The 16,855-nt window shown below is 46.4% G+C and overlaps 1 protein-coding gene across 4 annotated transcripts in view; it reads left to right on the forward strand.

The window, feature by feature from the left end:
• Rtnl1 (reticulon) overlaps window positions 1-16,855 on the forward strand; it is a 35,144-nt gene that overhangs the window by 10,080 nt on the left and 8,209 nt on the right. For 2 of the 4 annotated variants that reach the window (XM_037418255.2, XM_037418256.2), the window contains 2 exons: window positions 9,255-9,462; window positions 10,587-10,725. In XM_037418255.2, the coding sequence (XP_037274152.2) occupies window positions 9,255-9,462; window positions 10,587-10,725 (347 nt within the window). Of the gene's footprint in view, window positions 1-1,483; window positions 1,852-4,628; window positions 4,799-9,254; window positions 9,463-10,586; window positions 10,726-16,855 lie in introns of those variants that run through there. The other 2 variants (XM_037418257.2, XM_037418258.2) reach the window with 2 other exon arrangements.

Genomic DNA, 16,855 nt, shown 5'->3' on the forward strand with positions numbered 1-16,855 from the left:
GAGAGGAGAACGAAGGGAGGAAAAATGCGCCATTTCACTGCGCCGTGTCGCCTGTAGGCAGAGAGAAATTAGGTGCCTTCTTCCTTTTCCTCATGAACCACTAACAACAACAACTATATAGTTGGGAACAACACAGCGACGGCATGTTTTTGTCTCCTAGGGGACAAAATACCCGAGGGCGATTGAGCGACCTCCTATACGGTGCACTGCCGATCGCATTTAAGCCCGATCTTCATCGAATCGCCCAGCAGCGATTGGCTCACTTCTGCAGCTTGCGTAAGGAAGTCGATCATTACCGAGAAATTCGATCCGTATCGTGTCAAATTGCGGTCAGAGGCGACAGCTTGATCAACGCCGGTGTGAGTATTCGCTACTGTGACACGATCCAACCATTTTTGCCCGATACACAGCAGATTCCACGCAATCTCGTGGATTTTTAATTAAGTGACCCATAGTGCCCCAAATTAAGTGCCCCATAGCAAGCTTGTCATCAATGATAAACAGGCGAAAGATAAAAAAAAGAAAATATATATATTGCTTGCGGTTGGTAAAACCGATAGCGTTATCTTCCGGATGCTTGGATGAACTTGTGTGGCTTGATGTCAATTGATCGTCTCAAAACGACAGCAGGTTTTGAAGTTGTGAATGTTAAACCGAACCTACCCGATGGCATTTCAATTAGAAAACCGGAATATCTTTTTTTCCTCTATTTCCTTTTTTTTTTAAGTGGCGCTGCCGTCCGCGGTCGTATTTGGCGTTAGCCGTCGTCCGATTTAAAGGGGTAGGTGTTCTGTGGTACAGCCTTATCAATCTATCCATCCATCGTAGGACTACGAGACGGCCTCCACCGTCGTAACATGTTCCGACGCGACAGCCCTGCCGGCGCGACGACGTGTTATGTAGCAGTAAAATGGGGGCTATACGAAAATAAACGCACACACACGAAAGGCGGCTCGTTGTCGTGAACACTTTATTCAGTCGGCTTGGGGGAGAGGGGTTAAGGCAATATATAGTTGTTGCTTGCTGGCCGGCTCAATCGATGCCCGCGAGCCCAGCAGTTCAGCCACGCGAAAGCTGGCCGTAGCCGTCTCTGCTCTTCGTTTTTTTTTTTTTTTCGTCTGCTATCCGTCGGTGTACTTTATCGTCTGCTTCTGGCCGCCGCCCCTTGCTGCGTATACCTTCACTCGGTTTCGCACACAGCTCGCGCATGTAGAGCAGCCAAGCTTTGTGGGTAATAATGCAAGGTCGCTGATTGGATAAAGTGCGTATTGTCGCTAAATACAGCAGGAGAAGAGGTAGAGATTAAAAAGAGAAAAAAAAAGACAAAAAAAAGTGTCGGGAAAAAATGCGGCCACCGTAGCACGGCAGTTTCCAGGCGGAAAGTGGACGACGACGAGGTCGTCGCGACGGTGGCGCGCGCGGGCTTTTTTCCGATAGCGCGCATGCGCAGTCGAGCGCGAATCGGCGTTTGGGGAGGGGTGCGTTTTATTTGATTCCTTGCTCATCTGCGCGCCGCTGCCCTGCCTGCTAGTTTCTCCGTCTTCGTCGTACTGCACCACCTCGCGGGACGAGAGTCTACTTGGAGTCGGCCCCTGTTTATTCCTCGGTAGTAGTGAGTGAGAAGTGTGTGTCTGTGCACGCGCGCATCGTGTCTGTGAAACAAGTTGCCGCTTCGGGGCGCTGAGAATAACGGCACCGACCAACTCCGCCGGGCGTGTGGATTGTTTTTCGGACCGGTGAAGAGAGAGAGTCCCTCACAAATGGAAGCCGACAGTAGCAACGCCGGAGACGCCAAGGCGGCCCCGCAACAGTGTTCCTGCATTTTCAAGCGCTTTTTCGACGTGCCTCAAGGTGAGGACGTGACCCCTTCGCCTTTTTTTCCTTATGATGGCTGAAAAGGATGTTCAGCGCTGCTTTACAGCAACCAAGATCGTGGTTTGGACGCGCTCTGCCATCTTTTTTCTATGCACGCCTCTCGTCTGGAGTTGCGCTGCACGAAGCGCGCGCCGCTGTAGCCCGAACAGTCTTTTTTTTTTTCTTTGGAACGAGGAAGCCATTACAATAGCAGGAGAGTGCCCGATTTTTATTAGCGATGTAGCGTGGCCGGTAATAAATCTTTTGTTGTCTCGGCTTGCAGGTAGACGCGGGCTGCGTTGTGATTCCCGATTGATTAGGCTCCGAAACGACGCGCCTTCGTCGTCCGGTGCCGCAGGTGAAGCCGCGCCGCAGTTGCTCCGAGAGATAGTACGCGGTTTGTGGAAGTTTCGCAATGCGGGCCCGTTGTTGGACATGCCTCACGAGCTGTGCACTTGGAATGACGTCGCATTGCAAAAAAAAAAAAAAAAAGCTAATCAGCGATTGCGTTGCGTCGACTTGCGCTGGCTCATTTTTCTTTTTTTGTCTCATTTCCCTGGATCTTTGAGTAGTTGCACGGCCCAGGCATATCGCGCGTTCTTAGCTACGTTCGTCTCGTATCTTTTTTTTTTTTCCTGTGACTTTTCGAGGCGTTTAATTACAACGCACGTATTCTTGTTCCTCGACTTTGTTCGAGCTTGAGGAAAAAACGAGAATTAGCGGAGGAAAAAAGAAGCGTGCGAAACGACCCTGACAATGAGGAGGAGAGGAAGAACCGTCGTCGTCGTTTTAGGACTTTTTTTTTTTTTTTTTTTGACGACGAACGCGGAAAGCCCGCAGTTCCATTGTAATTCCATTAAAGTGGACAAGTGGTCCCTCGAAGAAGAAACCCTTCCCGTCTCCGTCGCGTATCGGTTGCCGTGTTTTTTCCAGCGGTCCGCGTTCCTTGTAGGAGATGCCCGTCTTCTGCTCGCGTGTGGCCAGATGAAAAATCTTTTTTGTGCGTATTTAGGTAAACCCAAACGGGCTGCTACATCGCGTGCGTTTTCCTGCTTGATCCCCCAGTCGAACACGCACTGGAGAACAGCGGCTCCTTGGAACGCCCCTTTGCTTGTATCATGACATTGTCGCAACAGCGGCCGTTTGACCTCTAGCTCTGTTTCTAGGGGAGGTGATCTGAAAGGAAGAAAGAATAGCGAAATAGCATGTCTAGTAGCACGCTTCTGCAGACCAGGCTTGACGCCGAGTAAAAGATAATTCACTTGGGCAGTTTACTTAATTGTCGGGATAGCTTGTCGTACATGTTTTTGAGAGGAGTAGCGCGATAATTAAGAAAAGACGGACAAACGTGCAACGTCTGTGTAAACGCGAAAGGATGGAATGACCAAAAGAATGTCTCTTTGGCCACGTTTCCCTGAATTTTGCGCTATTTTCGCAAGCTTACCCTAGCTGCTAGAGGGAACCCAGGATTTATTCACGTTTACAAGTATTGTACAGGAGGAGTTCTTTCTCTGTGTACGCACAAGGAGGTGTATGGACATGTTTATAAACCTCTGGTCAGAACCGTTGCGAAAAAGTGCGTTCACTATGTAAGAGGAGTCCAGTCCGCTCAAGTTGTCGCCACCGGAAGTAGGGAGTGTCATCGGCGATGCGGCTAAAGTGCAAATCGAAGCGGGACCACCCAACCATGCTGTGCGAACTGGTTTCAAGAGAAGAAAATACCTTGGTGCTTTGAACTGCGAAATCGCCGTCAGAACACCACACGACTTCCAAATATCGAAGGTCTCATTTCTCTGGACAAAATGCGTAAAATAGAAGCTATTGAACGTTCGCGTAAATAAATGACTTTTTTTTCTTCTTTTTTATTTCAAGTCTGCCGCTACTGGCGTTTATCAGTTCGCGTGTGGATTTGTTTTATCGTTGCGGTCAGGATACCGCAAGGTGCCCGCCCGATACAAAGGGGACGATCACAAAACATCATCGTGGGCGCGGTGACGTAGAAGCAACAAATAACCCTTCCCCGCCTTCCTTTATTTTATTTTTTTTTTTGCCTAACCCTCTCCACGGTAAATAAACATCGATGGCATTCGTGCCTAAAATAGCCGAACTACGCGGACTACCGATGGAGATGAACCAGTTTTTCCCTCAACGTTGACCTACGGTGCCTACGGAGAGGGATCGGCTAGTCAGCCCAATCCGTACCGTTACCAGCGCAGACTAAATTAGGCCCGAGGCACGTGTTGTTTAGTTATAAACTATCTGTTCTTTTGCTCCAGCGCCACGCTGATCGCGATTTCTCAACAAGGATAAGGCCCCTTCTGCATCTTGCTCCAATCACGATCGAGGAATTTCGATTGGGTTCGGGCCCGATTGCAATCGGAAGTGGCCGTGTGAAACCGATATATCATGGGCTGGAGGGGTCAGTTTGTTACCAGTGCTAACTGAATCAGGCCTAATAGATAGTGTCTCTCCTTACTAGCGCAAGATTAGGGTGCGGGGGGGGGGGGGGGGTGACAGTAGCGCAGGTCGTCGGCCCCCCTTTTCGTTTTCGTCGCCCGTGCAAGCAGCCTCGCCGGAAATCGCCGCTCGGCTGGCTGCCTTGCCGTTCGGTGCTGGTCACACTCGTTTTCTACTCGTTTGTTCGGTCCGTCCACCACCACCTTGCGCGTCTCTTTCCTCTCTCCCCTCTCTCGTCACGCTTCGCCCCTCCACCGCGTTGGCTTCTTCCCCCTCTCTCTCTCTCTTCCCTTCCACCTCGCTATCCGGCGGCGTGTTGTTCGCTCGGCGTTTTCTTGTACGTCCAGCAGCGCGATCCGAACGGGACGGTCGGCAGTGTCGTCTCGGAGAGAGCACTTTTTCGTTAGCCATCACAGCCGAGTTATGGGCCGAAGACGCGATGCCAACGGCGCTGCCGAAGAGGTGTCCAGGCCAGACGAAACGCAGCGTAAGCCTCTCTCTCTCTCTTCCTCGCGTGTCAATCACGACATGTTTTAGATGAAAGCACCCCCTTCCCCCCTACATTCGTTGAATGTTTCCTCTATTGTGCTCTGTTGCGTCCATTCTTCAGCTCGTCATCGCTTCATTGCGCCCGATTTCTGTAGCCACGACGCATCCTCGCCCGCTTTGGCAACCGTGGTCGTGTGCTCTTTTTTTCGATTTCGTGCTGGGACCGCCTACGCTCGTAGAGTGCGGGAAATTGCGTCGCAAATCCCACTCGGACCGCACCAGACATCGCGGTGGTTCTGTTATGTAAAGTTGATCGCTCTTGAACGGTGCGGTCCACTGACTACGAGTGATGCGGAACGAAGTCCGCTTCGTGTGTCGAGCTGGTGGGGGGTGCGGAGGGCCTGACCCTAAAATCTGTTTTCGCGTGCCCCCGTTTTGACGTTGCCGTTTCGCTTCGAGAAGGATAGATCGCGTAAAAAAACGTGCTCCTCGCGATTTTTGATTCCGTTCGCAGAGAGTCGGCATGCCGGCAATGTTTTTTTGGGGGGGAAAAGAATTTCGTGAACCGTTTCGTCGATCGGACGTGGCGAGTTCCCGAGGCATCGAACGATTGGAAAATTGGCGTGCGATCGTTCTAGCATTTTTCCAGTGCTTCTCTGCGCCAAAGATTCACAAAGTGGGCTACCATTAGTGGCTTGACCGGATGGCGTTGAAGCGTTTGTTACTGTACGGTCTTTTCGCTAGCCGTATGGTCTCTAGCGACGTGCTTTTGTAAACCAGGTGTTTTAAACTTAGGGGTAAGACGCTGTGTTCCAAATTGCGTTGTGTTTCTATGGGAGTGTCGTGAGTTGTAAAATGTGGCAAATGTATATGTGTAAAGGTGTGTTCGTCGAGAAGAAAAAAAAAAGATAGGCACATCCGTGCGTGCAACGCTGGGCGGACGCGTCGCCGTCCAGTCGAGCCAACACGTGTGCCACGTTGGACGCACGTTGGCGCTGCGGCGGCTCCCCCACCCACCTCTTCCTTCTCGCATTTCTTTTTCACCTGTGCAGTGTTGCTTGATGCAGCAAAGGTCGAGATACTGTGTGATACTATGCGGTGCGTGCAAACGGGTCCCCAAGGTGTAGGGGTTAATTCCTTGCTTTTATTTTATTTTTACTTTTTCTACGTTTTGACTTGGTGTGCTGCGATCACTTTGGGTCTCTCGACCTACAGGTGCACTTCAAATGTAGATCACCCGTCTGACGTGTTGCGATTTGGTTAAATCGAGGTCGGGAGTAGCACATTTCAGATATACAAGGAGGGGGGGGGGGTGGCAGTTGTAATAATAATAATAATAATCTGTAGTTGCCAAAACCACCATATGATTATGAGCCATGTTAGATTAAGAAAGTCCTGTTTAATTTCCACCACTTGGATGTTGTTTAATTAGCATTCACCCAATTCAAAGCACACAGGTGCTCATTGCATTTGACTTAATCGAAAGGCGGCTGCGGTGACTGGGACTCGAACCCCTGCCCTCATATTCGGCTGTCAAAGGGATTGATCAAAATTTAGATAAATCCGTGCTTAGGCAAGATTGGGATGATTTTAATGTATAGTTTTACTGCTATAGTTAAGCATTTTCGATCGGTGCATATGGTATCGGAGCTCTATGCGAGTGTAATTACATTTAATCTTGCGATTCTCCGAGGCACGGTGAAGCATGGTCGAAATCTGATTGTGCGGAGGCCGTGTTTGTTAAACATACAGGAGCTAGTTAGATGTTGGTAATCTGGCATCTCTCCAAAGCCTGTCTGCTTTGCAGTGTACAGCCGTGGCCACGTCTGTGCAGAGCACGCGAGCTGTGGGTTTTTGCTCTGCGGGGCAGCACCTCCAGGCAGTTTGGGGCTATGGTGTGATATCGGGAGCATGCGCGTCCTAGTAGTCGGGCTGACTGCGTTGGGGCCTGAAACTGCCTCAAGGTGTCTCCCTGCAGAGCAAAAACCGGCTGCACACAGATGTGGCCGAGGCTGTACATATACAAACCCACTATACAGGCGTGTGTAAACGAAAGGTACTTCTGGTGACTTTTTCCAACAGCCTGTTATTAGAAATTCACTGCAGGTATCGCATCTATGAACTCATGCCGCATGCAACCCTTGTGAGTGGGATCTATGTGGTGGAAGCACACAATTTTATTCTATTGGGGAAGTGTTCTCCTTTTCTATCTCAAAAACATCCTGTCCAAATCAGAGTTGGAACTTTCATCACGACTGACTCTACTCAATTTGTGATCAGATATGAACAAACTAAAGCCGTGTGTCACTATTCACCAGCTGCATACAGTATTTATTTGTGTTGTTGCAGTGCAGATGGGCAAAGTTCTGACAGCATCAGCTCTTTCTTTTCAGCTCGTGTCCTCCCTTGTCATCTCATTAATCTCATTTTTTTGGGGGTTTTTTAAAGGCTGGTATTGCTTGAACTTTTCTGTCTGAAACTCTATGGAATGCTCATTTTGTAGCAAGACACTACTGTTCAGTCTCAAACTCTATGGAAGGCTCATTTTATAGAGACACTACTGTGCTTTCCTACATTTGCGGTGACAATGCGGTTAACCTGCAGGGAGGTGTACCAATTCCTGTTGTGACCTTTTATAATAGAAGGTCCAAGGTTTCCCTTCCAGTTAACCGTAGTGTTTCTCACAATAATACCTAAAGGGCGGTGCTAACATCTGTGCCGGTTCAAAGGGTATTGTCCCATTGTGGGAATGGCTGCATATGTGCCTGCTAGGCTTTTTGGTTGGTGTCGAGTGGGAGATGGCTTCAAAATGAAGATAAAACTGCACAAATAACACTTCTATAACACTAAATCCTTCACAAACAGACCTCTGTTACTTGTATGTATAACACTATAGAGTAGACTTGTATGTATAAAATACTTTAGAGTACACAAGCGAATAGCTAAAGGAAGAAAAAGACAAGCTGCTGTAAAATCAAGGCTGACATTGTTGCCTGTCTTTAGGCTGCATAGAACATTCCCAACGTTTTGGTTTTTATTAAGTTGTATATCAAAACGGAGGCTCTCACATTTAAACAGAACTCATCTCTGTGCAATGCTAAGAAAAAAATAGCTCTTTACATGCTGCTTTATTTAGAAATTAATTGTTCTAGTACAAGAAACTTGGCTTCAATGTGTCCAGTCTCTTAGTGAAAGGTGCCAGTCCAACACACTCCAGTAGTCACAGGCATGCAAAGTGTTGCGGTGCCTGTATACCTCCCTGTAATTTTAAAAAGCCCTATGGTTAGCCTTCCAGCTTACCTTTGTTTGCCTCCCTATAATTCCCCCCTTTCAGCCCTGAATTTTTTATTTTGGTCAGATACACTTTTTGTGCGCGTTTTTTTCGTAGTTAGGACCTCAGAAGACTACAAGCGAAAAATTGAGCCACTGGTACAAGCATTTTTGGATTAATTAACGTGGCATCAAAATAGGTAATTAGGGCCCTGTGATTGGAAAATGAAAAAAGTGGCTTATTTTTTTCTGCCAATTAATGGTGCACACGAAATGGAAACCAATGTCTTACTTTTCAGCCTAATACTCACTGAAACAGCTTCGGTACGTCGTCCCGAAAATGGCACTTACCCGCCTCAACTTACGCGCCTTGGCTTCACGGAAGACCTCGGTCACGCTTCTTCTTCTTTGTGGCTGCTACCTCCACAAACGTGCCGCAATATTAGTATCAATTGCAGTGGGGATCATTGAAGAACTATGCCCCCAAGAATGAGCTGTATTGCTTACGTTTCCGAGATGCTAGGGGAAAATTTGTGCGGTGGTGTCAATTGACACCGCCAGGGCCGAAAGGCCAACAACAGCAAACAAAGCTTGGTTTAAGACAGTGTAGATACTATAGAGCAGTCTGTGCGAAAATTTTACATTTGAAAATAACAGTTCTGAGAAAACATTAACATAATGAACCATTTTAGATAATGCACCTGTAATGAAATGCTGGTATTGTAGCTAGTAAGAAAATGGTGTAGAGCCATGGTGCCATGGCTTGAGCTCCACAATGCATGTCACAGGCATGCAGCATTCCGAGTGAACGTCTTTGAAGAAAGACGTTCAGTCTGCTAACAGCCATTTATAGGTTATACATCTGCTGGAGTAATACTTAAGGTCCTTTGGTGAGAAAAATTAAACAGCCACTCATTTGTTGCTGGTATATACAAAGTGAAAGTTGATTGCCGTTGGCCTTTTATATTGACCTATGAAGTGTTCCAAGGTCTATTAAACTAGTCTGCTCAAGTTCAGTTGTCTGAAGTATGTGAAGTTCGGTGTGCCGCAGATTGAGGAGCGTTAGACTATTGGGCACGACTACGTCATTCATGATTTTCATGGCTGATTAGGCGTGTGCAGTGTAAGACCACAGCACATATGTGAAACTACGGCATAATTCACACAAACTGTCCCGTCTGCAGTGGAGGAGCTGGTGTACTGGCGGCAGCCAAAGAAGAGTGGCCTGGTGTTTGGGCTGGTGCTGGCAGTGCTGCTCTCCCTGACATGCTTTTCCCTGATCAGCGTGGTGGCCTACCTGGCCCTGGGCAGCCTCATGGTGGCCATCGCCTTCCGTGTCTACCGCAACGTCCTCCAGGCGGTCCAGAAATCCTCCGAGGGACACCCCTTCAAGTGAGCAAACGATTGGCGTTTTCTGCGGTTGTGCCTCGGTTATGAAACTAACTGCGTAGTGATCATTCTTTGGTCTCGCGGGCCAAAGCCACCCAATGATTATGAGACACTCTGTAGGGGATACTGTGAACCGCCCGAGTTTCTTGAGCATCTGCCTATTGTTCCTCCCTGCCTTCTCCCTTTTTGTTGCTTCCTTCCTTCCTGCCTATTGTTCGGTTCTGCTTCAGAATCTAGGAGAGTTCTAGCCCAAGCGACAAGCGCGACAGCCGACTTGCTCTCTAAAAAAATAGTCATGCTCATGTTACTGGTGACATTTTCCTGCGGCAGGCTCACTGACTGTGCAGCTTATTTATGGCATCAGTTCAGAGCGTGTGCTCATTGGTGCAAGCTTGTCTGCATCTTCTTTTCAATTTAAAATGTCGCTGCCTTCTAAGGTTGTCCCTGATCCAAGTACATGTTTTTTCACGTTTTGCTCCCTTCTAAATGCGACTGCTGTGGTCGTGAATTGAACTAAAATTTTCTAGCTTTGTGGCTCAGCACAATATCCGCCAAACGACCACAGTAGGCAGTGAATGGCCTGTAATGTGGCAGTGTAAATGTTTATTTTGGAGGACAGGAGCGTTCTTTCTGCAACAAGCGTCTGTCTTGGTGCAATAGTATTTTGCTGATAAGTTCTTCATCTTTGGGTGCACACTGCTTCATATTAAGGCTCGCAATGTAGATATTGAAAGTTGCATCGAGTGAAAAAGTTCTGAATTTAAGAATAAAATTGGTCCAGCACTCGGTAACACAGCTAGAACCAATAATACACAATTTTTGGTGGGCAACAATGTAAATAGTTTTTGAAAAAGGCCATTTTTCGGACAGAAGATACCTAAGCAAATGAGTGATTATTTTCCAGGAGTGACCGACCATTTTAAATTCTAGAAAAATATCAGTGTACAGTTTTGCATTTCAATAGAATCATTTCCCATGAGCACTTGTTTCTACACTGTTTGGTGCACGTAATTTCCCATGGCCACTGGCACTTGCTCCAAAGTTCGGTGTGTGTGCTATTTTCCACGGCCACTGGTGTTTGCACCAAAGTTTGGTTTTTGTGGTGTAATGCCGGGCTCTGTTTGCAGGGAGTACCTGGAGAAGGACCTTTCGCTGCCAAAGGAGCGCGTGCACGAGACTGTTGACATGGTCATCAAGCATGTCGATGCAACGGTGGCTCGCCTGCGCAGCCTCTTCCTGGTTGAGGACCTAGTGGACTCGCTAAAGGTAAGTCCACATTGTCTGCCTGCAGCTTTTTGATAGAGTGACAGTGGGGGCATGAAAGTAGAGACCGGCTATCGATTTTTCCAGACTTGGTTATTTACTGTGCAGTGGAAAGCTTCCCCTTGGTAGTGGCTACACGTGCTGGGGTAGATTTCAAAAGCGCAAGAATATATTGTAAGCAGTATTTTTCAGTCTGAAAAGCCTCTTAAAAAAAGCTAGTTCCTCATCCAGCAACAGAGAATTGGTAGCAACGCCAGTAGTCCTCCTCATGAACTGTTCATTGCACTCAATGTTCTGCCTTCATGTAAGGGAGTGTGGTTGTGGCTAACATTTTGACATTTTTAACCTTTTTTGAATATAAAAAGTGGATAGCAGCATCATTGCAAATGTTTGTCGTCGTGTGAAGTCCCTTCATCGCCTTGTGAGCCAGGCACTGCTGGTGCTGCTTCAATTCATTGGCAGTTGTCGCTAGTCACAAACGGGCATTCTGGTGCAGTAGAGTCTCGATGATACGAATTCGAAGGGAGCACGCAAAATATTCGTATTATGCCGAATTCGTATGAACCAAAAACAAGTTAAAGCTGATCATGAAGGTTAACAAGAACTTTATTGGGGTCCACTATTTGTTGCTAAAAGAAGTCCATGAGGTTTTTTTGAACTTTACTGCTTCCACCGCCTCTCAATAAAGTGCCGCGGTTTCCTCACTCGTGCTGCTGGCGCTATAAGGCGCGTTCACACTAGGCACCAAAGGGAGGGAAAGCGGCAAAACTTATTGAAAATTCACTCGTTTCGCTGCTTAAGCATCCAAAAAAATGTGCCGCGAAGTCGATGCAAAAAAAATCTGTCCAAGAGAATTCAAGCGAGAATGCCAGAGTGACCGCAAAACCACGTACGTGCCCGTCGAAAATGTTCACATTTCTTCTGCCCCTCGTATACATGCCCCCGTCTTTGCCGCTTGAGAATTCATTCCTGAGAATTAAAATCCCTACAGAGTTATAGTTATGCACAAAGCACTGGAACAAAAAAAAAAAAATGGTTTACGCCTTTACAAACGTTGTTGCGGGAGATACGTCTGAAGAAATGACACAAGCAGACACAGTGGCAGCGACAGATCAACCGGCAGTGCAGAAGAGAGACACGTTTAGGGCATGTCAACTCTCTGCTGCTGCAGCTTCTTCTACTTCGTGCGTTTGCAGCGATCGCAATTCAAACAAGGCTCGCGATGAACGAGTCTCTTTCAAAGCCGGGAGCTTTGTTGTGCTTCGCGGGTAGTTCGCGTTTGCGCCTACGCACCCGTCGACGCGTTGGCCAGCATCTTGAATATACGGCTGGTTGCATGGTTGTTTCCATCACGAGGTTTGAGAACCAGCACAGCCGCTGTACCCAAAGCCATAGCAGAAAGGAGATCTGCTATTGCGTGGCGGCAAAATTGGTTTCTGACTGATTTTTTCGTGTCGGCCTCGCGGCACGGTTTTGTGGCCACTTTTCCGGCGGCGAAGCAAAGGAAATTCTAGTGCAGGACTCAATCGCACGTTCGAATCATCCGCGTCGCTGGGGAAACCATTCGTATAACGCTGAGTCACGGTCTATTTTATATAATGTAGTCCATCTGAAGCAACCTTAAAATTCGTATCATCGTGGAATTCGCATCAATCGTAATCGTATCATCGAGATTTTAGTGTAAGAGGTCCCGCCGTTGGACTCATCTGCATCTTTGCTCTTGTATGGCAGAGGTGCCAAAAGTTTCTTTTTTGCAACTTTAGTGAAGAGCCAAACATATCAATCCGCACTGTTATGAGCGGGCTGGCATCCTTTGCACAGACAACGAAGGCGTCCGTCAAAGACGCTGCACACGTAAAACAGTGGGGCTGCCCCCTTCTCTTTCAGCGTCTCGGTGGCCTATAAAAGGCCGGGGCATCTCGGGCTGCTTCCTTATCCACACTCTATACATACATTGTAAATATAAATGCTTTGTTTTCTTCTGGCTGCCTTGCACTGCCTGGATCTTTAGGTGCACATTGCTTTATATTGAGGCTCGCAATGTAGATATTGAGAGTTACATTGAGTGAACAAGTTCTTAATTTAAGAATAAAATTGAGCCAGTGCACGGTCACACAGCTAGAACCAATAATATGCAATAGCAGCAGCATTGCAAACGTTTGTCATCGTGTAAAGTCCCTTCATCGCCTTGTGAGCCAGGCACTACTGGTGTTGCTTCAATTCATTGGCAGTTGTCGCTAGTCACAACAGGGCATTCTAGTACAGTGGAGTATCGATGATACGAACATGTTTTATTTGATACAGTAGGCAATCTTTTTTTTCGTGGTATTATCTTGATTCATGGTTCAAGGGGTTTTCACACATAAAATAGAACCTATCCACACATGAAAGGGTCATTTGGAGGTGATTGAGACAGGCTGTCATCTTGCAGTCAGTGTATAATAGGCTGGCAATGAACGAATTTTGTGTTCTATATTTTATCTTGTGCAATGTGTTTTGCTGCCTCAGTGCCAGTCTTAATGTCGTATTTCTCTATACTTCCCCCTTACCGTCTCACTTCTTTCATTTCTATCCTTAGTCGTTAACTGGCACAGGACAAAACCTAAAATCTGCATTATTGTTATGCCAACAACTAAGGGATTGAATCCCGGCCGGGTTGGCCGCATTTTCTATGGAGATAAAAATGCTAATTAATAAACCCCTGGTAGCCAACATTTCCAGAGCCCTCCCCAATGAAGTTCTCATTTCGTGGTTTTGGGACGTTAGATCCTGTATAAATTATTATTTAAAGAAATATATCATCTCTGCCCACAGCCGTCGCCTTCCCTCCCACAGATAATTTACTCGCGATGCCCCCATCTGATAGTGAGCTCATTTTTGTGACGTTAAGCGCTTCTCGGGTGTTTGAGGTAGACTTTCCCCATACAGAGAAACGTTAGTGTTGCTGGCTCTATACACAGTTTAATTTTCGATTCATATTAGGCTGATAAGGGATCAAAGGTGATCATATTCGACAAATCTGCCGAATATGTTTTGCCAGTTTTTTGTCATTTGAAAATATCTTGGTCATAAAACGTTGAATGTTACGGCTTAAGCCTTCTCGTGCATGCAAATTCACCGTTGCACTGTCTATATGATACGGATAGAAAAGTGCAGCATCATCAGGCCAAGATGGCAGCGTCCAGAAAATGGTACATCCTGGCAAATTTTATTAGAGATCCTGACATTGCTGCTCAGCCAAATGTTTTAGGTAATACCGGCAAAGCTCTAACTCTTAATACGCTTTGTATTTACATTAGCCGAAAAAAACTACTGCTTACAGTTTGAGAGGAAACCAGACAACGCGACGGTCTTTTGCAAGTCAAGGACAGGTCCGCAGCTGTTCTGTGGGCGGAGCTTATATTTTTACAGCGACGTTGTTCTTAGCCAAGGTTTTCATGTCTGGCGTTTTGGTAGCGCTGATCACGTGACCTCTTACTTCGGCGAGAATGAGCTTCTGTGGGAAGGGAGGGGCTGCGTGCTTTGTGAAAGGTGAGCGCAGTGGATGTCGAGGGGTGAACTTTTGAGAAACATGCCAAGATGGCGTGACCGTGAGGCACGGTGAAGTGTAATGTAGGGTATCAACACTGTCGAAATTTGGGCTTGTTGGTGCATTGTGACGACAGAAAATAGCGCAAAGAAACGGGGACACAAGATGAGGACACACTGCACAGGCGCTAAAGCGCTGCGCCTCTGCCGTGTGTCCTCGTCTTGTGTCCCCGTTTCTTTGCGCTATTTTCTGTCGTAGGGTATCAAGCGCTGTACAGTACGATGGCACGTCCATACGTGTGCGCTTCGAACAGCAACACGTTAGCAGAGGGCGAGCACTCTAGGGTCTGATGACATGCGTGACTGACGCAGTCGGCGTCTGTCACCGAGATGTCACAAGCTGCATTTCACACCGGCGGTGTTACCCAGACTCCACCTCATCTGCGCCTCTTCATGATTGAGGATTCTGAGCATGCTCATACATGCATGCATCAAGGCAACGCTGTGAGGCGTGCCAAGTCCAAGTCAAGTTCGAAGCTCACATATCCCGTCCTCTCCAGCAGCTCACTAGTGCCAGATTTCCCTCTAGGTATGTTTGTGAGAAACTCTATGGTTCTAACCAACATTGCAGTACTTGAATTCACCTTGATGTGAACTTAAGATTTAAAAATATTGCAAAGTACAGAGGACGTTGTGTATATTGAATTCGCAGAACTGAAAAAAAATGTGGGATTTAGTTCGATAAATAGTATTAAATATAAAACTTTACGTGTGAATTTTAGGTCTGAGTTGGCTTCACATCGCTGTTTTATGGTGATGCAGGGAAGGCATCTTACTGGCAATACACAGCGATTTAAAAAAAAATTCACTTTTTGTAGTTGGGTGTGTGAGTTCTATGCTGAGGTCTGTTTTAGAAGAGCAAGTACGGTATTGATGTAAGTGGTGGCTAAACATTTTTTATGCAGCCGCGTGTGCATTTCGGGTGCCGGTAGCCATTGCAGTTGGCCTTGTTTTTTATATTATATTTGACATGTTTCTTGATGCCCAGCGACGAAGTCTGGCTGTTCTGTACGTTCAACTGTGTTGATTATCGCCAACTTAGCAGAGAACAGCCCTGCTTTGCTGTCGCCATCTTATTAACAGCAAAGAGAGCTAAGAAGTGGGCGGTGCGACCCCCACACGATGGTTGTGATGACGAGCACGTGGGAAAAAGCACGTATTGTCAGGCGGTAGTCTCCACTGCACTGTGTGGCTGGCACCCTCCTGATTGCACCACTCACTCTTTCAAAGCACGCACATGAAAGTCCTCTTCCGTGAGGAAAAGCGGATTGCTTATTCAGGAAAGCCAGCTTTTGGGGTGTCTTGCTCAGCCAATGTTCACAGTATGTCGTGTGTTCCAGCTTTGTGTTTGATGTAGCTGGAAATTTTTCTGTGCATTGATATCAAACATTAATATACCCAAGTTTAGAACGCTGTAAAATCTCGAGCAAGTGTCGCCCCGTCCCTCCTTTCTGTCATTTTTCACAGTTTCTTTCATGGCTATTAGCATCTTGACAAGGGCACCTAAAAATTGAATGCATGCATGTTCGATGAAGCATTTCATTAGAATCGCGAATGTGCTTTCTATACTCTTAGCAGCTCTTCCGCCGCTGTCTTCATTTTTCTGGTCTGCAACCGAGCAAAGACCACCCCTAAAAATATCTTTCTCGGTAGGAAGGGGCACTTGCTCGCTATTTCACAGTAGCCCGGTTTGGCTGTATTTGACACGAGTGTATCGACACAGTTCCCTGCATGTAACCTCCTGAAAAGGTGGCTTCACTGCAGCATGATTCCTCTTTGTTGTGAAACCATCACAGTCTGGTAAAAATCCATACTACCCCCAAGCCACATCACCTGCACCTTGATCGTTATCTTTTTTTTTTTTTTTTGCAAAGTTTATAAGCACATTAGATGGTGTTAATATGGGCTGGGTACATTATATTTTAGACGTTGACATATTCTACCCCTTACAATTCGCAGCTTATTATCACTGGAATCTTGCTTAGAACTGTGTGTGGGTTTGTCTCTCTCGGTTGCCTTCTTGTGTCCTGTTTCTTTGGGCTACAATTTTTTTTACAAATATGCCATACTGCCTTGCTGCTTTGCTTTGCATTAGAGAAATACCATTCATGCAAGCCTAGTTTTAATTCATTTATATTGTGCAAGCTAGTTAATATAAATTTATATATTATGTAGTTATATAAATATAAGCTAAGATAATATAAATTTTGATTTTTAAAATATAAATAAATATATGGATGCATTTTATTTTAAACATGATGCTTTATCTGAAATTATTTGACTAACCAACTCTTCACTTCAGCCTCAAATTTTTTTAGGCAGCTTTTTTTTTTCATTTAGCACCATCCTTGTGCTCTTGTGTCTTTACTTGTTCAGGCATAATTGCAAAGTAGAAGCATATGGCGCTACCATAAAAGCATGCGTGGTAGATATTTGACGTGGTGCATGCACAGCCACCGAGACTGTACTTAGTGCTCCAGCAATGTCGCATAACTTCGCGAATGAAAGAGCGAATTCAAATTTGTTATAAGTTGCTGAGAACAGG

The sequence above is a fragment of the Rhipicephalus microplus genome, chromosome 6 (genome assembly GCF_043290135.1).
Source record: "Rhipicephalus microplus isolate Deutch F79 chromosome 6, USDA_Rmic, whole genome shotgun sequence".
In the NCBI taxonomy this organism is placed as follows: Eukaryota; Metazoa; Arthropoda; class Arachnida; order Ixodida; family Ixodidae; genus Rhipicephalus; species Rhipicephalus microplus.